Below are 26,378 nucleotides of genomic sequence, written 5' to 3'. Positions count from 1 at the left end.
AAAAACCAAGCGCTATGATTAAACTGTCTCATGAGGCCCGCCACAGGAAAGGAAAACCCATAGTTACCTCTGATGCAGAGGGTAAGTTCATTAGTTACCAGCTACAGAAATTGCAGCCCAAATAAATGTTAACGGACTCACCTCAAAATCAACTGTTCAGAGGAGACTAAATCAGGCCTTCACGGTCAAATTGCCACCAAGGAACCACCACTACTAAAGAACACCAATAAGAATCTTGTTTGGGCCAAGAAATACAAGCAATAGACCACTAGAAATCGGTCTGAGTCCAAATGAGATTTTTGGTTCTAGCCACCGTGTCTGAGACACAGTGTAGGTGAACGGATGATCTCTGCATGTGTGGTTCCCACCCTGAAGCATGGAGGTGGTGGTGTGGGGGTGCTTTGCTGGTGACACTGATTTATTTAGAATTCAAAGCACACTTAACCAGCATGATGGTTACCACAGTCTCACTAAGCGCAAACCAGGGATGTTGTCATTTGTTTTTCAACAGGACAATGACCCAACACACCTCCAGGCTGTGTAAGAGCTATTTGACTAAGGAGAGTAGAGTGCTGCATCAGATGACCTGGCCTTTTCAATCACCCCGACCTCAACCCAATTGTGATGGTTTGGGATGAGAGTGAAGGAAAAGCAGCCAACAAGTGCTCAGCATATGTTGGAAAATTATTCCAGGTGAAGCTGGTTGAGAAAATGCCAAGAGTGCAAAGCGGTCATCAAGGCAAAAGGTGGCTACTTTGAAGAATCTCAAATATATATTTTTATTTGTGTAACACTTTTTTGGTTACTACAATGTAGAAAATAGTCAAAGAAAAACCCTTGAATGAGTAGGTGTGTCAACCTTTGACTGGTACTGTAATATGACAGTTGGGTGAACATTTTCACACTTCAACTCATGAAACAGATTCAGAACAATTGGACGATGTAAAATAGTTAATACCTTCAATTTACTGAAATTCAAGACTAGCTACAGTATATTTTTCATAAACACAGGGAAAAAGGACAACAGTAGAAATATGAATAAATAGGATATTTTAATATTCAATAAGAGTACAACATGAAAACATGACAAGTCAGTTTAAAGAGATGGAAGTACAACCACAGACATGGGACAGTGCAGGAAAATGTACTTAGATGTTGTGCAATTGTGTTGTGTCACTACTCACAATAAATGTAACTACATTTTCTATTGTCAGGATTAGGGTTGCAAACCTAGGCAGGATCCTTACTGGAGCATGTCTGGTATAAAAGTGAGTGTTTCCCAACCCAGGTCCTCGAGTAACCCCAACAGTACACATTTTTATTGTAACCCCGGACAAGCACACCTGATTCAACATGTCAACTAATCATCAAGCCCTCAATGAGTTGAATGAGGGGTGTTTGTCAAGGGCTACAACAAAACTGTGTACTGTTGGGGGTGCTCGAGGACCAGGGTTTGGAAACACTGGTAAGTGTAGTCAACCATTGAGCGTTTAGTACTATTCTGTACGTAGATCCAAGACTCTCAGTTTAGTACGTTATGTTACATTTGGTATGGTTTACACAAGACAGATGGTTACTTAAGGCAAAAAACAGGGAGGTTGGTGGGTAGATGGGTGGGCGTATAACGCCAACATCTAGCAACCCAAAAGTTGCAAGCTCAAATCTCATCACAGACAACTTTAACATTGTAGCTAATTAGCAACTACTTGCTACTTTGCATGTTAGCTAACCCTTCCGCCTAACCCTAACCCTAACCCTTTAATCTAACTCCTGAACTTAACCCTAACCCCAAAGAAAAATACCCAATTCCAACACTAAAACCCCATCTCAAAAGGAATGTTTACACTTTAAAGAAACTTCATTTTTACAGTAGGTCCGAGTTGCTCCAGTCCAGTATATGCATTCCTAAATACAATAAAATCACAAATGCAACCCTTAGCCCTGCTTAAAGCCTTATTATATTCCTATTGCATTGCAGCGATCATATTAAAGCTTTGGCAGTGCAAGACAATATCAGCAGGTCTGGTGACTGAGGAGTCAGCACCCACAATTCCCAGGACAGACAACAGACTCACTATATAAAGGCTACACAGAAACATGTACAACCATCCCAGACTCTGGGATACAGCGGGTGAGCAAGCTACACCACTGAATGCTGTGAAGAACAGATGAAATTACAGATTAGTACAGAAACAAACGTTATAAATGAGACAGTGACCATTTATCTTGGGATATTCCTGCCTGAGGAAGAACAGAAGATACTCCTAATAGAAGCTACCACACCCAGAGGAGTTTAATAAAGAGGTTGAAATGAGTTAGAGGCTGGTCCTAACTAAGTATTCATTCCTTTAGGGCAGGGGTCGACAACTAGATTCAGCCGCGGGCCGATTTGTTTTCTTGAGCTGATGGTCGGGGGGGGCCGGAACATAATTGCAAATTAACCACAAGAAGCCCAAACCGATATAATTTCAAACCTTGCTTTCATTTGTTTATAATCACGTGTCTCTATTATTCTTGGAAATACTTGAACAGATTTCTCAAATTAAAATCACTTGAAGCTCATTTCCTGGTGTTTTCTTTTATCCAACAAAGACCATTAAACAAACAAAAATATTTTGGGGCTCAGAAAACTTGGAGGGGGGGGGTTAGGCAACCTGCCGCCCCAGATGGCATATACTAAACACATAACATAAATCATTAGATACAGGGCATAATCATTACATTTAAGGAATGTTTCTGTAGGGCCTTCTCGGACGAAAAAAGCACATCAAATGGATAATCTTCATAAACACTTTTTTGTCCAGTATTAGGCTTAATCTAGGTCCAGGAAACTGGCCTTTGTGGTGTACCTGTGTCAAATGCCATTCCATTGACTCAATATGTATGCAAATTTGTCTCCCTCCAAAAGTTTTACATCACAGATATTAGAGTTCTATTTCTACAGAGGGCATGCAAAAATACCAGCAGCAGGTGCCTGGGATGCTTTTCTGCACATCTATTGTTACACAATCTCCAGTCTCCCATGGGACTGGCAATGCAAGATTATTACACAAACATGAGCCACACAAACACACACACACGAAGCTCATGTCCATGAGTATTCAACACCATTTAAAAGCAAAAGCAGGGTGATGGAATATCCCAAGATAAAGATGGCATTACCCTGAAAAGGATCTCATATACAGTACCAAGATCAAACGAATGATGCTGCAACATGATGGAATAAACTAAACTCTAAAAAGGTGGATTTGACATAAATACCTGTTATACACAATCTCCCACTTTAATTTCCTGTTAAAGCCCACGCTTTAGATTCAGGAGTGCATAAAGCATTTGAAAAGTGTGTTTTTATAAGGTTTGGACGTGCCACTTTGCATTATTCTATATGCTACTGTACAGTGTCAAACATGAGACAGACTTTGGGTTTCATAAACCTAATGCACCCTCAGACGTCAGGTACACTCATTTATGTGCAATTTTTATTAAGTCCTCTCTATCCACTAATGCTTACAGAATCAAACCAACATTATTTTGTCAGTTGAAAGTGAATATTGGGTATTCTCAAGTAAACACGCTCATTACCCTTCGGAAATGTTCAGTTGCAGTGCATCTTACTCTAACATCAATATGATCAAAAGCCAAACTGTACTGAGACATACAGTACCAGTCAAAAGCTTGGACACACCTACTCATTCAAGGGTTTCTCTTTATTTTTTACATTGCAGAATAATAGTGAAGACATCAAAACTAAACTATGAAACAACACATATGGAATCATGCAGTAACCAAAAAAAAAAAAGTATTAAACAAATCAAAATAGATTTCAGATTCTTCAAATAGCCACCCTTTGCATTCTCTCAACCAGCTTCATAGTCACCTGGAATGCATTTCAATTAACAGGTGTGCCTTGTTAAAAGTTATTTTGTGGAATTTCTTTCCTTCTTAATGTGTTTGAGCCAATCAGTTGTGTTCTGACAAGGTAAGGGTGGTATAGAGAAGATAAGACCTATTTGGTAAAAGACCAAGTCCATATTATGGCAAGAACAGCTCAAATAAGCAAAGAGAAACAACAGTCCACTATTACGTTAAAACATGTCCTTCAATACGGAAAATTTCAAGAACGTTGAAAGTTACTTCTAATGCAGTCGGAAAAACCATCAAGCGCTATGATGAAACTGGCTCTCACGAGGACCACCACAGGAAAGGAAGACCCATAGTTACCTCTGGTGCAGAGGATAAGTTCATTAGAGTTACCAGCCTCAGAAATTGCAGCCCAAATAAATGGGGCTTAAGTGTTCAAGTAACAGACACATCTCAATCGGGCCTTCATGGTTGAATTGCTGCAGAGAAACCACCACTACTAAAGGACACCAATAAGAAGACTTGTTTGAGCCAAGAAACACGAGCAATGGACATTAGACATTAGACCGGTGGAAATCTGAATTTGAGATTTTGAGAAATCCAAATTTGAGATTTTTGGTTCTAACCGCCGTGTCTGTGAGGCGCAGTGTAAGTGAACGGATGATCTCCGCATGTGTGGTTCCCACCCTGAAGCATGGGTGCTTTGCTGGTGACACTGATTTATTTAGAATTCAAGGCACACTTAACCAGCATGGTTACCACAGCATCCCATCTGGTTTGCGCTTAGTGGGACTATCATTTGTTTTTCAACAGGACAATGACCCAACACACATCCAGGTGGTGTAAGGGCTATTTGACCAAGAAGGACATCAGATGACCTGGCCTCCACAATCACCCAACCTCAACCCAATTGAGATGGTTTGGGATGAGTTGGACCACAGAGTGAAGGAAAAGCAGCCAACAAGTACTCAGCATATGTGGGAACTCCTTCAAGACTGTTGGAAATGCATTCCATGTGAAGCTGGTTGAGAGAATGCCAAGAGTGTGCAAAGCTGTCAACAAGGCAAAGAGCTCCTTTGAAAAATCTAAAATATATTTTCATTTGTTTAACACCTTTTTGGTTACTACATGATTCCATATGTGATATTTCATAGTTGACGTCTTCACTATTATTCTACAATGTAGAAAATAATAAAAATAAAGAAAAACCCTTGAATGAGCAGGTGTGTCCAAACTTTTGACTGCTACTATAGTGCTATGTCCATCAATATATGTTGGTCAATAGAAAGGTTCTACACATGGAACAAATATATTTAAGTATTCACTCCCTTGGATTTCTTCACGTTTTGTTGCATTGGAAAGTTAGATTGAAAAATATTTAATTGTTATCTTTTTGTCATTGATCTACACCAGGCATGGGGGAACTCCAGTCCTCAGGGGCCTGATTGACGGCACACTTTTCCCCCAGCTAACACCCGACTCCAATAATCAACTAATCATGATCTTCAGTGTAGAATGCAACTAGTTAAATTAGCTTTGTTTGCTAGAGATGGAGCAAAAGTGCGCAGCACCACTCCGGCCCCCAGAGGACTAGAGATGCCCATCCCTGACCTATACAAAAGACTCCATAATGTCAAAGTGAAAATAAATAACTTCTTTTTTTTTAATACAAATTAATACAAATGTAATCACTAAAATATACCTGTTGCATAAGTATTCACCCCCTTTGTTTAACCAAGCCTAAATCAGTTCAGGAGTAACATTTCGCTTATCAAATCACAATAAGTTACATGGACTTACTGTGTGAAATAATAGGGGATATCATGATTTGTGTGACTACACCTTCCTCTTCCCCCCATACAGTACATACAAGGTCTGTCAGTCAAGTATTGGATTTCAAGCACAGATTGAACTACAAAAGAACAGGGAGAAAGCCCCATAAAGAAGGTCCGTGGTTGGTACATGGGTAACAATAACAAATCAGACATTGAATATCTCTTTAAGCATGGTCAAGTTAATACTGATGCTGTGGATGATGTATTAAACCACCCAAACGATACAGTCATCCTTCTGAACTGAGCTGCAGGACATGAGGGAAACTGCTCAGGGATGTCACCATGGGGCCATTGGGGATTTTAAAACAGCTTCAGAATTGTGGTGATGTGAGAAAATGGATGGATTAATAACATTGTAGTGACTTCACAATAACGACCTAAATGACTGTGAAATGAATAATACAAATATTCCAAAACATACATTCTGTAAGCAATAAGGCACTAAAGTAATACTGCAAAAAAACAAACACAGCAAAGGAACACACTTTTTGACCTAAATGCAAAGCCTTATGTTTGGGGCAAATTCAACAACACATCACTAACTGCCTCCTTATTTTCAAGCATGGTGGTGGCTGCATCATGATATGGGTATGCTTGACATCGGCAAAGACTGGGAGTTTTTCAGGATAAAAATAAAACGGGATTGAGCTCAGCACATGCAAAATCCTAGAGGAAAACCTGATTCAGTCTGCTTTACACCATTCACATTTCAGGTGAACAATCACCTAGAACACAAGGCCAAATCTACACTGGAGTTGCTTAACAAGAAGACAATGAATGTTCCTGGGTGGCCAAGTTACCGTTTGACTTCAATCTGCTTGAAAATCTATAGCAAGACTTGAAAGTTGAAGATTTTTGAAAATAATAACAAAAAAATGGGCAAATATTGCACAATCCAGGTGGGCAAAGCTCTTAGAGACTTACCCAAGACACAGCTGTAGGGTGAGTACTTATCAAATCAAGATATATTAGTGCTATATTTTACATTAATCTCAATGGAAATCTTTGACAAAGTATTTTGTGTAGATCATTGACAAAAAAAATTTAATCAATTTTAATCCCACTTGTGTAACAAAATGTGAAGAAATCCAACGGGGATAAATATGTATGATAGGCACTGTACATACAGTACAATATTTACATATCAAAACAGTATACTCTAACCGGAGTTCTTGTACCTTGATTAAGTCCTACCTTGGTACATTTCCAATATCGGTAGGGAGAAACTCGGCAACACTGATTCTACAAGCAGTTTGTTTTCTTATTAGGGGACTAACTAACATGGAGCTGCCATTTGAAAATCAAGAGAAAAATGGTCAAAAACTTGTACTTCTTTTGGTAACAGAGCTATAAACTAGGCCTATTATAAATCCAGAGCTTGCCTCTCAACATACACTGGATATTACCTGCCTTAGTTATTACCAATAGCCTGACATGCAAATATATCTGGAAAATCTCTCGAAAGGAAATGCAACAGGATTAAGGACGCTGTCATATAGAGCTGGAGTATTATACACACACTACACAACACTGGCTGTAAACATGGTCATGTCAACTATAGAGGAAATTGAAGAGTGGGGTTCTAAGCAGTCAGCTTACGCTACTGTACTGGAAGTCACATAGAAACTGTACAAAAACCTGCTTAGAGACTACAACTTGGGAAGTGCTAGATCTGTATGATCCTGGTCTGGCACTGTGTAAACATTGCCTTCAACTCGTTCTCTTGGGTCTCATTTAGAGTGGCCATTTCTGGCTCTGGGCTCTTCTGCACCTTCGCCACAGCAAAGTTGATGCCTTGGGTGAGTCCAGCTTGAGTCAGGCTGGCCACCTGCACCATGGAGCTTTTGATCTTGGCAAAGGGGGAGACCACGCGACTGCCGTTGCTGTCGGCGGGTGAGGGGCCCAGGCTGCCCTCCATGTGAGAGCCCAGGCTCCTCTGGGAGCTGCCGGAAGCTGCAGAGATGGGCTTCTGGACGGTCAGGAGATTGGGGCCGGAGGCAACATCTAGCTGGGACGGCCTGGGAGGGAGCTGGAGCTCCTCCTCCTGCTGATCTGAACCTGGGTGTCCGTCTGGGGCCAGGGAGCCTTTAGCATGTGGAGGGACTTGTGGGTTCTGTGTGGGGAGGCTACAAGCCACCTGCTCCCCGAACACCTCCACAGGTTTGGTCTGCGCGTCTTGGATGAATTGGTGGCAATAGGCATCAATTGGAGTTCCAAAGTCTATCAGGATGGCCTCCTCAGCCTCCGAGGTAACCCCGGGGGACTGGTCTTCAGGACTGGCTAGAGCCGGAGCCTGCTGCTTACTGTTACTGTCGCAGCCAGTGACCCGGATGTTGAGCTCCACGCTGCCTCGACTGCCTAGTCGCGGAGCCGACGCCACGATGCCACAGCTGGGCAGCACGTAGTCCACATTCTCCAAGGAGCTGGAGCGCAGTTGTTCGTCCGAGTTGTAGGAGTCCGAGTCTGATGACATCTCTGAGTGGTTGTCACAGAGGTCCTTCAGAACCGGGCCGATATTGGCCCCGTCCGACGTCTCCAAGCTGCTATCAGACTTCCAGAGGGTGACCCCCATGGTGGGTTTCAGAAAGTTCACCTTCACGTCCGGCTTGGTGGAGAAGGTGTTTCCCAGTCTCCCCTTGAAGGAGCCCATGTTGACGTTGGACTTCTTCACCCTCTGGTTGAGGGAGGAGAACTTGTTGAGGAGGAAGCTCTTGCCCTGAGCCAGACCAGAGCTGCCCAGGACCTGGTCTGGGTGTCTGCCCTGGATGCCCATGATGTCCTCGTGAGGTTTACTGTGCCTCCTGAAACAAATGGTAAAAAAAAATATATATATAATAATAATAAACTAATTGACATGCATGATAAACAGAAGCCCTGGCTAGAAAATATTTTTATTTAAATGAAAGGTCAACAAAAACACTATACTGTCTTAGTATTTTAGCCAGGGCTTCTGTTTATCATGCACATCCATGACAATGAGATATATTTTTGGAAAACATGTGTAAAAGGGATAATATAGACATACTGAACTGCAAGAGAAGAATATTCTGAAGATAGAGTGATAATGTATTCCAACTCACCTCTCCAGTTTCTTTTCAACCACCTGCAGGTCAAGTCCCATGGCTTGCTTAGTTAGGCGAAGCATCTCTGCGATGCACTGCAACGTGTCTGAAAAAAATGAATAATTCCCACAAAGGCTGTCAGGATAAGGATTTCAGGTTGTATTTTAGATATATACGGGCAGTGCGCTTCCAATCTACCAGGTTTTATTCACGGTCGACTAGTTTTATGCTGACAGTTTAATGAAATCTTCCCATACCTTTACCATCGTCCTCAGGATTCCTTGTGAGGGCCCTTAGTGTGTGAAAATAACCACTTGTCTCCCCATTATTATAGTGTAGACGCATACAGCAGAATTTGGGCTTCCCGAACAGAGTGGGTTCTGGGCCTACAAAAGAACACATAGGACATGTTGTGAGCTTTATTCATGAGTAACTAAGATGTTTGTGGTAAATAAAAATTGTAGAGAAAAAAAAAGAAAAAAAAAAAGAGTAATGCATCATTCAGAATTTGTGTACAATAATGAAAACCATGTCTATAGTGTGTGCTTAGTAGCTTTACAGTGTAAAAGCTCCACTTGGTGGAGTTAAATTCCTCTAGAAACATTCACCTATTTCAATCTTTTCCAAACCCTCTAAGTTGAGGCGTTGGTACTGATTGACCTTGTCAGCTTCCTCATCATAACTGTAAAAACAAAAGCAAATAAACAGAATTATATGAGGAAAAGCTCAAATACATATATTTGACTCTATTACTGTTCTGTAATAAATCCAGGCACTTACTATGCAACGTAATATGCACTGTTGGATAGCAGCAGGAGAACATCCACATCCTTGCTGGTTGCATCAATAAGGCTGATGAGGAGAAATATTTGCTTTCCACATTAACAATTTATTGAGGAATAAACACTTTCAAGGTGTTGATTTTGAAGGGTGTCTTAATTACCCGAGGGGATAAATAAAGTTGAACTGAACTGAGCTAGCTAACAAAGTGTTGGGATAACAAACTACGAGAGCAAGCTCTTCGAAAGGATTTCAGTGTTAAAGGTTAGAGTTTTGATTTATAGATTGTTCCAGCACTAACCTCATGTCACAGTCGATAAGGGCCCAGCCCCCATGAAACTTCTCATCGTCGGGCAGCAGCAGCTGCATGTAGGTCTGCAGCAGGAGGCTGACCTGCTCCTGGGTTACTCTCTGGCTCTCCTGCTCCTTCTCCTCATGCTCCTTCTCCTTACTGAAGATGGAGTATAGGTCCTCCGTCACAGGATGCCCCATCATCAGATCTGGAGAGAGAGAGAGAGAGAGAGAGCGGTTGAAGAACGAGGACGGTCGAGTCACACTTTTGAGACTAAAACTGATTAGGACTGAGTCATTGTTTTGAGACGGAGGGTGGAATCCATTTTGATAACACTTCACTGTACTTACAGCCTGCCAGTATAATGCATTTTACCTTGTTATAATCATATATGAACCTGTGTCTTATAATAAGGCTCATAATATGTTATGTCTGTCCATGTTTCATATTTTTTTTCCATATTTTTTACTGATTTAACTGGCTATTGATATTTAGTCAGGATCATTATGAGATATTAAGACATAAGGGGGTCATACATATTCATGTCTTAGAACGAATCCCAACTGCATCATAAAGCATTACAACCGCAGGCTTTAAGTAAAGTATTACAGGTACTTCCTTACCAATGACTGCTTGTCTGTATGCGTCCCTGAAGCGGTTCAGATAGTAACGGTTGGCTGAGTTCACGCCATCTTTCATCACCCCGGCCAGTTTTCTCTCCCCCGTTCTGGTGAAGTCTCCCTTTATAAATGGATTACAGACAGAGCATGTTAAAAAACAAGCAAGATATTAGAGTCACCGTCTGATCCCTTTTATACTCTTCCTGACTTAGGGATGTGTTGAGTAAACATTGTTCATTTGTCCCCTTTTCAGTCTGCACAACAATTGTCTTTAAGTCCAATGCAGCCATTTTTATATCAATATAAAACCATTTCTAGGTATCAATATGTGTACTATTTTTCCTTGAAAAATTGGCAAAAAATTGTTTATTTTTTGCAAAAACATTTTCTTAAGCAAATATTTAGCTAGGACTGTCTGGGAGTGGTCTGAATGGGAAAGGCCAAACAAAAAAAATGAGCAGTTATTGGCAGAGAGGTTTGGAACTCTTTACGATTGGTCTATTAACCAATTTCCCGCCTGGTTGATGTCCCTACGCAATCCGAGAATTTACACCCAATCAAAAGGGCTAAGTAGAAATGTAGATGTAGATTTGATTTATTTTCAACCAGCAACTATCAAGAAAATAACACTGATCGAAAAGTCACACTTTTACAGTCTTAGTTTCATCATCTAATGTACAATATGATACAAAACACAGGTAAAACCGAATTGACTGCACTAGGCTTTTAAGTTAAACCAGAACAAATAGCCTTTCATGCGACTGCCTTTAAAAAAAAAAAAAAAGGTTTATTCCCTTAAGAACAGCCTTTATCAGCAGTGTTTTGCACAAGTATATGGAGCAACCAGCCAAATAGAAAAACTAGCCAGCCAGGATCCCCCGGCTATGAATTTTATGGCCGAACAAGTCATTTTGGTGGCCTTGGGTACATCCTAATGCCTTGATTCCATCTGAAATACACAGTTAAATTATTGAACACTATTATTTGGCTCTCGAGTGGCGCAGTGGTCTAAGGCACTGCATCTCAGTGCAAGAGGAGTCACTACAGTCCCTGGGTCAAATCCAGGCGGAATCACATCCGGCCGTGATTGGGAGTATCATAGGGCGACGCACAATTGGCCCAGCGTTGTCCGGGTTTGGGAGGGTTAGGCCATCATTGTAAATATGAATTTGTTCTTAACTGATCTGTCTAGTTAAATAAAGGTTAAATACATGTTTTATTTTTTATTTAGTTTGTTGCAGTTTTTTTTATGGGATATAGTCTAGGCCTATATGATCAGGACTATTTTCTAAGTAAGAAAACATCACACCTTTAACTTGTCTTCTCTTGAAATTAAAGTATTTTACTGTAAGATATGAATTGACACAATTACTTTTGATCTTCAAATTATGTATTTTATTAAAACAGAACAGTACATAGCCCAAATTATCTTGAAAAAATAAAAGGTTACATTTTTTTAAAAATCAAACAAATTGTGTGATGGGCACTTTTTCAAATGGAGAAATTAGTCTCTAAACCAAAACAGATGCTCAATTAAATTCTGGGTCTACAGTTTAAGTCGGAATTTTACATACACCTTAGCCAAATACATTTAAACTCAGTTTTTCACAATTCCTGACATTTAATCCTAGTAAAAATTCCCCTGTCTTAGGTTAGTTAGGATCACAACTTTATTTTAAGAATGTGAAATGTCAGAATAGTAGAGAAAATGATTTATTTCAGATTTTATTTATTTCACCACAGTCCCAGTGGGTCAGAAGTTTACACTCAATTAGTATTCGGAAGCATTGCATTTAAATTGTTTAACTTGCGTCAAACGTTTCAGGTAGCATTCCACAAGCTTCCCACAATAAGTTGGGTGAATTTTGGCCCATTCCTCCTGACAGAGCTGGTGTAACGGAGTCAGGTTTGTAGGCCTCCTTGCTCGCACACGCTTTTTCAGTTCTACCCACAAATAATTTTCCATGGGATTGAGGTCAGAGTGTTGCGATGGCCACTCCAATACCTTAACTTTGTTGTCCTTAAGCCATAACTTTGGAAGTATGCTTGGGGTCATTGTCAATTTGGATGACCCATTAGCGACCAAGCATTAACTTCCTGACTGATGTCTTGAGATGTTGCTTCAATATATCCACATAATCTATCCTACCTCATGATGCCATCTATTTTGTAAAGTGCACCAGTCCCTCCTGCAGCAAAGCACCCCCACAACATGATGCTGCCAACCCAGTGCTTCACGGTTGGGATGGTGTTCTTCGGCTTGCAAGCATTCCCATTTTTCCTCCAAACATAACGATGGTCATTATGGCCAAACAGTTCCATTTTTGTTTCATCAGACCAGAGGACATTTCTCCAAAAAGTACAATCTTTGTCCCCATGTGCAGTTGAAAACCAGTCTGGCTTTTTTGGAGCAGTGGCTTCTGCCTTGCTGACCGACCTTTCAAGTTATGTCGATATAGGAATAGTTTTTACTGTGGATATAGATATTTTTGTACCCATTTTCTCCAGCATCTTCATAAGGTCCTTTGCTGTTGTTCTGGGATTGATTTGCACTTTTCGCACCAAAGTACATTCATATCTAGGAATGAGTCTCCTTCCTGAGCGGTATGACAGCTGCGTGGTCCCATGGTGTTTATACTTGCGTAATATTGTTTGTTCAGATGAATGTGGTACCTTCAGGTGTTTGGAAATTGCTCCCAAGGAAGAACCAGACTTGTGGAGGTCTACAATTTTTTATCTGAGGTCTTGTCTGATTTCTTTTGATGTTCCCATGATGTCAGGCAAAGAGGAACTGAGTTCGAAGGTAGGCCTTGAAATTTATCCACAGATACACCTCCAATTGACCCAAATTATGTTAATTAGCCTATCAGAAGCTTCTAAAGCCCTGACATCATTTTCTGGAATTTTCCTAGCTGTTTAAAGGCACAGTCAAGTTAGTGTATGTAAACTTCTGATCCACTGGAATTGTGATACAGTGAATTATAAGTGAAATGATCTGTCTGTAAACAATTGTTGGAAAAATTACTTGTGTCATGCACACAGTAGATGTCCTAACCGACTTGCCAAAACTATAGTTTGTTAACAAGAAATGTGTGGAGTGGTTGAAAAACAAGTTTTAAATGACTCCAACCGAAGTGTATGTAAACTTCTGACTTCAACTGTATGTGTTAAGAGATTATACGCCATTAGTTAAATTAGTGAAAGAATTTCCACAAGTGTTTGGAACTCTGAATTGCAGCATGTCATTTATAAAAATTAAAAATAAAACACTTGTTTAACAACTGACCCAGATTTCTTCTTAAATAATCTTGTAAGAGTCTGCTGACTTCCACAGACTTCAAGCTTCCTTTTAAAGGAATTCTCTCAGCTATCTGCAATACAGGTATGATTGAAGCAGGTGTTAAAATGAAGCAGGGCTTTGCTACACAGACTTCAAATCAAAAACACAAAACGAGATCTTTAGTTTATTTGTCCTGATGTGATACCATGGACATATAAACTACTTGGTGTGATTTATGAATGGCAAGGATATACGAGATCGACTTTATTCAGTCAGTTCGAACACCATGTACAAACTAGTCAAGCTTGTTATTCATCAATCAAATCACAGTAAGCCAATATGAGCCAGCACTTCGTGGCAGCATGAGAAACACGCAAAAGGAAAATGAATGTGCCAGAAAACAATAGGGTAAGTGGATTTTGATTCATCGTTACCACATTATATGGGACGTGCAAATTGACTCACAGAGGATAAAGGAGCATCATGCCTTCTCAGTCCGTGTAAATACATTTGACTGCAAACACACCGTACAGTTGAAGTCGGAAGTTTACATACACTCAGCTTGGAGTCATTAAAACTCGTTTTTCAACCACTCCACAAATGTATTGTTAAACTATAGTTTTGGCAAGTCGGTAAGGACATCTACGTTGTTTACAGACAGAATATTTCACTATATCAAATTTCCAGTGGGTCAGAAGTTTACATACACTAAGTTGACTGTGCCTTTAAACAGCTCGGAAAATTATGTCATGGCTTTAGAAGCTTCTGATAGGCTCATTGACATCATTCGAGTCAATTGGAGGTGTACCTGTGGATGTATTTCAAGGCCTACCTTCAAACGCAGTGCCGCTTTGCTTGACATCATGGGAAAATCAAAAGAAATCAGCCAAGACCCCAGGAAAAACAATTGTAGACCTCCACAAGTCTGGTTCATCCTTGGAAGCAATTTCCAAATGCCTTAAGGTACCACAAACAATAGTACGCAAGTATAAACACCATGGGACCACCCAGCTGTTATTCCACTTAGGAAGGAGACGCGTTCTGTCTCCTAGAGATGAACGTACTTTGGTGCGAAAAGTGCAAATCAATCCCATAACAATAGCAAAGGACCTTGTGAAGATGCTGGAGTAAACGGGTACAAAAGTATCTATATCCACAGTAAAACGAGGCCTATATCGACATAACCTGAAAGGCCACTCAGCAAGGAAGAAGCCACTGCTCCAAAACCGCCATAAAAAAGCCAGACTACGGTTTGCAACTGCACATGGGGACAAAGACCGTACTTTTTGGAGAAATGTCCTCTGGTCTGATGAAATAAAAATAGAACTGTTTGGCCATAATGACCATCGTTATGTTTGGAGGGAAAAGGGGAAGGCTTGCAAGCCAAAGAACACCATCCCAACCGTGAAGCACTGGGGTGGCAGCATCATGTTGTGGGGGTGCATGCTGCAGGAGGGACTGGTGCACTTCACAAAATAGATGGCATCACGAGGGAGGAAAATTATGTGGATATATTGAAGCAACATCTCAAGACATCAGTCTGGAAGTTCAAGCTTGGTCGCAAATGACCCCAAACATACTTCCAAAGTTGTGGCAAAAGGGCTTAAGGACAACAAAGTCAAGTTATTGGAGTGGCCATCACAACACCCTGACCTCAATCCCATGGAAAATTTGTGAGCAGAACTGAAAAAGCGTGTGCGAGCAAGGAGCCCTACAAATCTGACTCAGTTACACCAGCCCTGTCAGGAGGAATGGGCCAAAATTCACCCAACTTATTCTGGGAAGGTTGTGGAAGGCTACCCCAAACGTTTGACCCAAGTTCAGCAATTTAAAGGCAATGCTACCAAATACTAATTGAGTGCATGTAAACTTCTGACCCACTGGGAATGTGATGAAATAAATAAAAGCGGAAATAAATCAATACTATTATTCTGACATTTCACATTCTTAAAATAAAGTGGTGATCCTAACTGACCTAAGAGACAGAATTGTTACTAGGATTAACTGTCAGGAATTGTGAAAAACTGGGTTGAAATGTATTTGGCTAAGGTGTATGTAAACTTCCCACTTCAACTGTGCATAGACACCCAGGTACCGGGAAAGACATCAGACTGTCAAACCAGCAGTGTTTCCCTGTCATCCCTCACTTTGTGACTGACAGGCACCTGTCCTATCAATAGATCGCTGGAAGATGCATATCTTTCATTCTAGCGGGAGAGGGCTCGTCTGACTTGTCTTTTTATGACTTGCGAATTGAAAAGCCTAGTTAATTCATATCTTTCATTCTAGCCGTAGGGGGCTCGGAATACATTTTTCCCCTGACTTCCGAATAAAATTTTAAAAAAATTGAAAAAGTAGGCTAGATAAGTTAGGTGGGAAAAGTATCCGGCAGAGTTTGAGTTTGTAATCGACTGTATAGACGACAGCCAGGGCGAGTGGAAAACACTGATCAGGCCATTATACAAGAACACAATGGTGAATTCCATAAATAATGTAGAAAATGTGCTTATCTTCACATGTTATGCCATGGTTATGTATCATGCATTACAAGCTAATCTAAGCAGAAGACAAAATAAGAGTCTGGAGGACTATTTGATCATTAGAAAACCCTTTTGCAATTAAGTTAGCACAGCTGAAAACTGTTGTTCTAATTAAAGAAGTAATAAAACTGGCCTTCTTTAGACTAGTTGAGTATCTGGAGCGTCAGCATTTGTGGGTTCGATTACAGGCTCAAAATTGCCAGAAACAAAGACCTTCCTTCTGAAACTCGTCAGTCTATTCTTGTTCTGAGAAATGAAGGCTATTCCATGCGAGAAATGTCCAAGAAACTGAAGAGCTCATACAATGCTGCGTACTACTGCATTCACAGAACAGCGCAAACTAACCAGAATAGAAAGAGGAGTGGGAGGCCCCAGTGCACAACTGAGCAAGAGGACAAGTACATTAGTGTCTAATTTGAGAAACAGACACCTCACAAATCCTCAACTGGCAGCTTCATTAAATAGTACCCGTAAAAAACTAGTCTCATCGTCAACAGTGAAGAGGCGACTCGGGGACGCTGGCCTTCTTGTGAGGTGTCTGTTTCTCAAACAAAAAAAACAAGAACATTTCTAAGTGACCCCAAACTTTTGAACGGTAGTGTACATTTCTCCCTGCAAATTGCAGAGGCCTCATATAATTGGTAGTTAAACAAGACTGGGCAAATATGTTTTATTACTCAATACATTTACCCAGGCAGCGAAGGTCTTCTGTGGAGAACCAAGACGGCATACTGTTGCAAGACGCAAACCTAATATTACCTTAACACACGCATGCAAATTATGTTACCTTGAGGGCGGCCGTGCCGGCGTACTGTCTACTGATGGTGTCGCCATTGTTGGCCCACATGACCTGGTAGATCCTGTAGCACTTGAGGGGCAGAGGCTGCTCAGGGGGCATCACACCCAGTTTCTTCAGCTGAGGGACACAGAGACATACAGTTAACCATCAGTCACCATGGACAGGTTGCCAGAGCACTGCACTTCCACTCAAAAGTAGAGGTTGTTTTACATTTGGTCTTTCACCTTAATATTTCATCTGATATATATACTGTGTCTAACCCAGAGACTTTAGTTCAAATCTGTATTAGAGCACTAGGAAATGCAATGTTATGACATCCTCAGCTTTAAGTTGACACGCGTTCAAAGTGGGGAGAAATCTCACCTGTGCCTCCATTACAGCACGAGCGATGGAAGCCTGGACTACATTGGTCCTGTCCAGACAGTCCATGCAGTTCACCCGGAAAATGCCCTCCTGGTGGCAGATGACTCCTGCCTGGTCGACCCTGACAGAGGAGTATACACTGTGACGCATTGCATGGGGATATGGAGCCACATGCGCTATCGATTACTGATTAGTTTAGGAATTTTACTTGCATTAAAAGGAGTCTCTGTTGGGGTTTGGGATGACATACACTCACACACTTACCACCCCCATCTCATGTCTGCAATAATATCGGAGATGGCATCTGTCAGCGTTTGCACATTTTCGAACTTCATACCTCGACTGATGAGACAGAAGAAGACCAATTAAATATATACAGGTGAAGTGCATACTATAATAAATAACAAGTATTGTAGTTTAAGTTATTCTTTCCTCATTTAGATTTACTTATTCGATTAAATTATCTGTGCTGTCAAGATTGTTTCTGTGCAGCAATTTTCTTACCAGTGCTCATGGAAGTCAAAAGAGACATATGTCAGGTTAGGATTGTTGTATAGAAGGACTTGTTTGAGATATGCATCGCCAATTATCTTCTCCCGCCCACTTTGATCCACTAAGTTAATGATGACCTGTCAAAACAGTTGTAAATTGCATCAACTTCACTATAAGGATAAGTCTTTATTTAGATAGGTCTAAGTTCAATGAAAACTCAAACTTTGGTATTGATATTAACCTCCTTAGAGTCGATTGATGCACCAACCTAAGTGACATAACAAAAAAATCCACATACAAATCCGTTAGTTTAAGCTAGATATATCGTTTTTTCAATCCACCGCATCCGCCAGTATCACACTTCCGCAGCGGTGAAAGGTGGCAGAGCTAGAGCGGTGTTTGTCAGACCATAAGACATCCCGAAAATTGGTCTTCTCATATAAACGTCCGAATGGTTTGACCTACAAAACTATTATGATCCCTCTATGGAAAGGGGAGACTCTTACCCCGACAAGTATCATGGGACTCATCTGAAAGTAACCGGTAGGGTTTAAAAAACAAAACAAATGAAAGTATGAAGGCCATTTTGTGCCTACCCAAAAAAAGGGGTAAATATCTGACACTTCAAAACCTTATGATTTTTTAATGATTTTTTTTATTTAAAGGGGTTTTAAAATTCAAAATCAAAAAGCTAAACGATCCAAAGTATAACCATCTTAAAACAATTCCATGTCAGTTTAGCACCCCCCTCCTCCCCCAATGTCTTAGACTCTAAAGATTTAAAGTAATGCCGATGTTATCTGGCAGATGCTTCTCACCTGCTTCTTGTAAAGGTTGAGCTGTTCATCAAAGTGCGCAGCAAAGTAAGGAATTGTCTCCTTCTCTCCTGACAAATCAGACAGTACATTGTAAGGAAAACAATCCCTGTCATACAGACGACCAAAAAAAAAAAGTAATCTGGAAATTGCACATAAACTCAACAAGTAGTGATGATTATAAAGGGGAAAGTATACGATGACGGGGGGGTCACGTGCTTTCATTTTAGCTTGCCCAGTGTCCTGGGAGTTAGCACATTTAAGACCATTCCATTAGCTCTGAAAAGAAAACTCCACCCCCCCGCAAGGGGGACAGGGCGTGCTTAAAACGAACACACCCATTATTCCCCAGTTCTTCTTTTGGATTAGAAATATCCCGCTGACCTTTCTCCAGCCGAGGCCTGGGGTTGTAGCGGTAGCCTGCTTGGCTCCAGAAGACAGGCACCGAGCCGCGACTCTGCACAAAGGACAGCGAGTGGTTGTGCACGTGGATCAGCTGCTCGGTCTCCACAAAGTTAGCCACGTGGCCATCTGTGTCCACCCCTCTGCGTTTGTACCGCATCCCTTTTGGGAGAAGAAAACTAGGATCATTCATTCCCCCCTCCAATGAGCTTAACTGGCTTAAGTTATATGAGAACGTAATGTTTTCTCTGACATTTTAAGTAAGTTGAAGAGAAAATATTGTTTAATAATCATCAAGTAATTAAAGTTCTATTTTAGAAAAAGGTACAAATCTGCTTATCAAACTGTTGCAATTCAAACCTAGCAATTTTGCCATGACCTTTGACCTCTATTGTACCTGCACGGTGGCGACTGCGGCGGGAGATGAGGGCCACGGTGAAGCGCGGGTGGATGTCATCCACGCAGGTGAGCTCCTGGAGCGGCGTGTCGGGGCTGTTCTTCTCCTCATCTGGACTCTCGTTGTAGTTCACCACCAGCTCCTCCACCTGCACAAAGCCCTGGATGATGGGAGTCACCCAGAAGTCCACCTCTGGAACCTGCAACACAACAAGAAAAGTTACAAACTCTATACAGTGATGCCAAATGTAGATGTATAAAGAGGGAATTCAGTAGTTCAGTATATATAATTAACATAGATTTCAATCACTCCAATAATAGCTGCCACTAAGCTTTTCCTTGCTAAAACATTTCCCTATTATTCAAACAGGGCTTTGCAGAAGTGACTCTGCCACACTAGTGCACTATGACCATCAGCACTCTTATACCTGAACATTGACAAATTAATATCTAGTCAATCCATTCCTGTCAAAAACAGTCTTGAAATTCATCAAACCTGCAGATCAATGAGCTCCTGGACCATGTGTTTGTTCCAGAAGAATCTGTCATCCACCTTGAAGAGGAAAATAACTTATCAGTCGAGCATAATTGCTTAATTTGACTTGTCGAAGCGCAGTTAAACTTCTGATCTTAAAGACAGAAAATATGTGTGGTTTAATACTACTGTACTTAAACCAGGCATCTCAAAGTGGCGACCCAATTTAATGCTGCATTTTAGTAAATGTCTCAGTTAATGCGACTTGTGTCCTCAGAGTATAGTAATATCCCTAACCTGCTTCCATAGGGGCAAGTTTGACTTCTCTGTGTCTCCCTGCCGCTGCACAGTGTTGGTGAGGTCATAGGTCATGCTGTAGTAGAAGGAATCGGAGTCCATGAATATCTTGTACAGCTCATCGAGCAGCCGCCTCTCGAGACGCTCCTTTTCTTTGTTTTCCTTGACCTGAAAGGCAGGGGAATACTGGGTGGTGGGCATGGACAGGGATGGTATTAAATTGTCAAAATAAAAAAATATGGAAAGGAAAAAATGTAAATGAACAACAAAAAAAATTGTATACTGTCCAATTTACAAAAAAATTTACTAGTGTAAAAACAGAAAATGTACCAATTCCAAAATGTACAACTGGTGTGTAAGATGATAATACATGGGATATCTGAGCACAGTACTAAACATTGTTTTACCTTTTTCTTCGTGGGAGCCCCAACATTAGACTTGATCTGACTCAGAGTTTTCATCAGGAACTTCGACTCATCTGGAGACTGTGCAAGCTTCTCTGGTTTGTCGATCCCAAAGTGATGCTTCTTACAAAGCTGAAAGAGAAGCAGACTTTCTATCCCACTTTCTATGAAATTGTACGTTGTTAAGATACCAGCGTCATCTTCCGCTATATCGATACGTAACAGGAATTTAAATATGAACTCTGGGAAATAACTCACTTTTAACCCATTTGAAGGCATTACCATTCATTCAGTTCAGATTAGGCTAATTGAGCATACCAAAGCATTCTGATATTAAACTTCCTTATAATTGAGTGCATGATGTAAGTATTCCAAATATATATAAATGTATGTAGAGGGAATGATAGGCAATCGGGAATATACTTGTGGACAAATCTAAAAGGTTGAATGACAGCTAATCGGTATGGTATCTGTGGGTTAATTGGGTCTCAATGAGTTTTCTAGCTAATTAAATCAATTCAAAGCTACAAAAAAAAACACAAAAAAACAACAACATCCAAAACTAGTGGTTCATAAAACTCTCTCTAAACACAACTTCACAGGGCTACTGAATTCCTATCCTAGACAGGGTGGAATAATCATTCTGTGGTATGGACAGTATGTAGGGCTATGTTCTAAAAACATACCAGAGAAACAATTATCCAACACATCCCATTCTCTGGAAATGTTTCACTTACTTCCTCATCATCTTTATCCGTATATGTATCATCATCATCATCATCATCCTGGCTCACCTGTAAGACTGGCATCTAAGCAAAATCCCAATTCCTCCGAGATCAAAATAACACTATTGTGATATCCATCTTAAAAAGTGATTCATTGGTAGCGACTCAAGGTATCAATCAAAACAGGACAATCGAGATACTTTACTAGAAACATGGAAATGCAATCATAAAATGTAAAACAACTGAAGCTAGCCTAGATGATAGAGATGGTGTTCATTATATCTCATGACTGTAGCCTAGATTTAAAAAGGAGACTAAAGTAGCCACTGGTGTGCTATTGTAATGGGTTAACTGCTACGTGTGTAAACTGCATAAAAAGGCCCAAAACTACTTGAGTGCTCAGAAATCCATAAAGCGCCCAGATAAAAACGGGCCTCATCACAGTCTCTCACCTCCAGCTCCAGATCCAGAGGCTCTTCCTCAGACAGAGGAATGACAGCTATCTTGGTGATCTTGTAGACTTTGTGGTCACCTGGCATCTGGCCAACAAGCACTTTCTGACGGATCAGTATGAGACCCAGAGGAAGATCTGCCAACAGAAAGGGGTAAAGGATATGTCATCACAGGCACAGAATTCCACACATTCCGATAGGTGTGACTACATCGGCTGTTTTCTCTCTCTCACAGTCTCTCAGTCTGCTGTCTCATGTGGTGGTGAAACGCGGCATCTGGCTAAATGAACTGAAATTTCACCCATGAAAATGCACGGTTTGTTAGAATCAGAAGTATTTGCATGCTGTTCTCTTCTAAAAACCTATGTATTATGTAGGTTTCCGAATTCATTTGCTTTGCCTTTTTATGCATTATCTTGGCCAGGTCACAGTTGTAAATGAGAACTTGTTCTCAACTGGCCTACCTGGTTAAATAAAGGTGAGCGGAAAAAAAGAACAAACTTCCAACACTGACTGCTTTAAGCATTATCAAGTCAAACGGACATTTATTTAAGATAATCTGCAAGAACTTGTTTACCGACTCATCGACTGACTCATCTTTCACAGTTATGTCTCAGTCCTTTTCCTCAAATCATTTAGCACACCTTTGTGAGTGTAAATAAAAAGACTGCATAAACAACATAAGAAAATACTTGGCATTTCTGAGGACTGAGGCCCTTCCTACAATTAATCCAAAACCTCATTAAGGCAATAGAATGATCCAGTAATCCTGGGTGTTTTCACGATGAGTCGCCCCAAAAGCATCTACCGCACAAACATTACTCATACTAGCCTGTAGCCAAGCCCCAGGGCTAGCCTAGGGCTACATTCTAGGGCTTGTTAGGGGGGGATTTGTGCTGTGTATTTGAGGACCACTGATGAGGTTTGAAAGCTACAAAACAAAAAGTGCAAGCTAATAAGAACAGAAGGCATGGTTTCAGAGAATAAAGGTACAGTTGTGGCCATATTGTGCAAGGGGGCCACACAGCGCAACATTTCAAAGCATGCGTACATGTCAAATCACGTCTCAAATGATCCAGTTGTGTCAAATGTTGGCACTTGTAGCACAAGGCCACACCATTTCACTTACCTGTATGAAGTTGTATTTTCCCGACGAGACCCTCAACCAGGCCTAAACACGTTGGGTTCCAAGCTAACAGCAAGTCTGTTGCTGAAATAACAAAGAAGAGACAATCAGAGAAAATAAAGACTTGTTGAATGGACACAAAGCAAAGACATGTTCTAAGAGAAATTGCTCTACACACTAAGAGCAATGAAGCAGTTTGATGATAGTTGATGGATTGCGGCCTAAATATTTACATTCCACACATGGCTGTGGACAATTTCCTGCACCTTCCATGCTAGGCTTGGACTGAGGGTATCTGTTTGTAATGTTAGGAATCATGGAGCATCACCGGTATGCACTCAGTTGCTAGCTACTACTGTCTGCAGCCAAGTTCAGAAGTATTTACTGCATCAAGAGATTATTCACAGAGCTCAAAAAGACATGTGTTATCAATTGGGTATAATAGTACAAATGATGTAGAGAATACACAACAATTTCTTAGCCTCTGAAACAGAGGTATGAAAACCAGGTCACATAGGATCACAGGCCTTGGATGGAAACCTAGCTAGTGTGAGTTTCCATTCTTTAAAAAAATATAGTGTAGTAACATGATGCACTGGGGCATGACGACATCACTGCCAAATGACTACATCACAGCTAGCCTACAAAAGAAACTGACTGATGCTGCTGACTAAAACTGTTTATAACAGAAAACTAGACTTCAACTGCTTGACACACCCTTGACGAGTTGAGTCATGAATGGGCGACAAAGAGGGTGGAGAGTGAAGAACATCTAGGCAGCTCAGACAATAACTCTTCCTGTTTCATGGAGCCAGAGAACTCTGTGTACCGGCCTCAGCATTGGAGCCCGGGCAGGGTGGTGGAAAATAAGGGCTGCCCCTACATACCTCTCTCTGTTTGTTCATGATACAGACACACTACAGTACATTTGGGCTCACGTCAACAGTAGAAACTCTTTTCCAATTAAATAATGGAAGAGCGGTGCAACCCAAACCTGTTCAGGCTGGTTGCACACCCATGTGATCTCAGCCAGCCCACAGGGTACTCATTCACATCAATACACAATGGCTGCTCCCTCTCCCAACTGCCTTTTTGTTACTACAGAAAGGCAAGCTTCACAGGCTTAACTCGTCACAGAGAAGAGGAGGTGTTTTGACAAGACCCTTGGGGTGCAGGCCATGCTGGAGCAGAACAAGTCCAGCAAGGTAGTTTAGTGGGTAGCAGTGAGCTGCTAACTATGAACCCTATAACAGCTGTTTTGTTCAATACTTCACTATTTAAATACTTTTTTTTATAAACATACGGAACAATGACATTATCATCTGCTTCCCGAATCATGGCTAGATTTGATTTGAATGGAACCCCTGCTGCTAAATCATTTTTACTGTCTCCCTCGAGCGTCTTAGCTCTGCACAACATCAGCATCACTTTGTCTGGTTATCCCGAATATCAGGTCAACGGGGCAGCACTCCTCATGAAAGTAGGGCAATAATAAAGATGTAATAACTTGGCAGATACGATAGCTAGACAATTACATTACAATCAACAACAAAACATGGAATGAAACGCACTGGAATTTAAGTACGGTGCGCTGTCCGAGCAACAGCTTCCTACAGAGCTGTCATTGTAAACGTGTATAGCAGTGTTAACTTGGATAACAAAGACAACAAGCCAAGATGAAATCCTCATGCCGTGGGCCTTGTAACTTAAATTATATCATTACAATGGCTCTGCTGTCCGAAAGATAGCTAACGTTAGATGATGTACGTTAGCTATAAAAAAAAATAAGATATATATATATTACACAATTGACAAACGTATTTTCCTTACCAGGTCTGACATTCATGGTCCCATCTATTCGGCTACACCAAAGAGCATGATCGCCACTCTGGAGAATGTAATGGTCTTTGGCTTGAAACAGCTCCATTTTGACCGTGTATGTCAAAACCTGTAAATATAACTGTGGTCCAAACCGGCTAGCTATCAGAGAAATGTTGCTGGCTGGCTAGCTAGCTAACGTAACGTTGTGTTAGCTAGCTAGCGTTGCTGACAGCACGTTGCCCTAGCAAGTTAGCTAACGTTTGTTTTGGTGATTTGATATCGTAGTTCAAAAAGTAAGCATAGCGTAAATCAGGTGAGAAACTTCTTCAATGTGTGAAAATGTCGCTGGCTTATCATTTCCATTTTGAAGACCGACACTGTCAATTTCCTGCAGAAACAATCACACGTGACCTTATATCGTCATCCGATATTTACTTCCACTGGAGGTTTGTTCAGTTCGATTCAACGTTTGCTACGTTGCGTGGTGAATTGTACTGCACATCGAAACTGGTACTGAACGACACGTTTCCTAAAACGGTGCGAACCGTTGTTCAATAGCTTTTGAGGTAAGGTTTCTCCGGTGTGGTGGTTGTGGATCAATATGTGCCATATACAATCTCCACCTGGGTCACCATAATCACACCGTTCTTGAACTGGCCCATGCAGATATACTTCTGAGGAGATAGGAAACTCCATTAAAATAGTATTACGGTCACGATGTACGTTGCCCATGCATCGTAAATGGGCCGCGCGGTGCATTCTGGGCTACATTGGGGCATGGAAAACTTATTCAATGAGTGAATTGGGAGCTAAAACAAAAACCCAACATTAGCATGAATTTCGTGAACAACAAGTATAACGTTACACATGTTTTCTGAGATGTAAGATAACTGCTGTGTTGTCTGTAATATCGTCGAGCTTTGGAATCGTGACATTACGTACTTCCGAGGAAAATAGTCCGGTTTAGTGACTTTGAGAAGAGATAGCGCGAAGATTATTTTAGCAACAGCGTGAGGCAGCATGACACCTTCAACGCGATTAGTCAACAATGGGATTCCTATCTCCTACTTTCTCTGTTATCTCTGGCCGGACGGTTCTTTTCAAGGACTGTTCCAAATAAGATCCACCAACTGGTCACTTTCAGAAATACAAAGACAATTAGGCCCAGCTTTTGAACCCCCCACCCCCTTTTGCCCTCAGAACAGTCGGGGGCATGGGCTCCACAAGGTGTCCAAAGCGTTTCACAGGGATGCTGACCCATGTTGACTCCAATGCTTCCCACAGTTGTGTCAAGTTGGCTGGGTATACTTTGGGTGGTGAACCATTCTTGATACATACTGGAAATTGTTGAGTGTACTTGGCACCTACTATCATACCTCATTCAATGGAACTTATATTGTGTGTCTTGACCATTCACCCTCAATGACACACATACACAATCCATGTCTCAAGGCTTAAAAATCCTTTAACCTGTCCCCTCCCCTTCATCTACTCTGATTTAAGTGGATTTAACATGTGACATCAAGAAGAGATCATAGATG

General features: G+C 41.1%; 1 protein-coding gene across 1 annotated transcript; it reads right to left on the bottom strand.

Moving 5' to 3' along the window:
* Positions 1 to 1,033: 1,033 nt before the first annotated feature.
* inpp5f (inositol polyphosphate-5-phosphatase F) lies at positions 1,034 to 25,492 on the bottom strand. Its single transcript, XM_020481464.2, has 20 exons — positions 24,847 to 25,492; positions 23,020 to 23,100; positions 21,891 to 22,027; positions 20,717 to 20,845; positions 20,310 to 20,477; positions 20,034 to 20,090; positions 19,539 to 19,737; positions 19,124 to 19,303; positions 18,743 to 18,810; positions 17,937 to 18,061; positions 17,697 to 17,774; positions 17,433 to 17,553; positions 17,058 to 17,186; positions 10,454 to 10,571; positions 9,840 to 10,038; positions 9,539 to 9,610; positions 9,367 to 9,440; positions 9,016 to 9,144; positions 8,777 to 8,864; positions 1,034 to 8,497 (listed from the first exon to the last, which is right to left on the bottom strand). The coding sequence occupies exons 1-20, from the start codon at positions 24,941 to 24,943 to the stop codon at positions 7,363 to 7,365; spliced, it is 3,384 nt and encodes a 1,127-aa protein (XP_020337053.1). The 5' UTR covers positions 24,944 to 25,492; the 3' UTR covers positions 1,034 to 7,362.
* Positions 25,493 to 26,378: the final 886 nt, after the last annotated feature.

Source organism: Oncorhynchus kisutch, linkage group LG4 (genome assembly GCF_002021735.2).
Source record: "Oncorhynchus kisutch isolate 150728-3 linkage group LG4, Okis_V2, whole genome shotgun sequence".
Classification (NCBI taxonomy): Eukaryota; Metazoa; Chordata; class Actinopteri; order Salmoniformes; family Salmonidae; genus Oncorhynchus; species Oncorhynchus kisutch.
This window is presented reverse-complemented; position numbering and strand designations above follow the sequence as displayed.

Coding starts and splice junctions, on each gene's coding strand:
- inpp5f (XM_020481464.2), bottom strand. CDS start 24,943: ATGGAGCTGTTTCAAGCCAAAGACCATTACATTCTCCAGAGTGGCGAT. Junction 18,062..18,742: donor TCAACCTTTACAAGAAGCAG/GTGAGAAGCATC, acceptor CTGTTTTGACAG/GTCATCATTAACTTAGTGGA. Junction 17,554..17,696: donor GCAGACATGAGATGGGGGTG/GTAAGTGTGTGA, acceptor CTCCTCTGTCAG/GGTCGACCAGGCAGGAGTCA.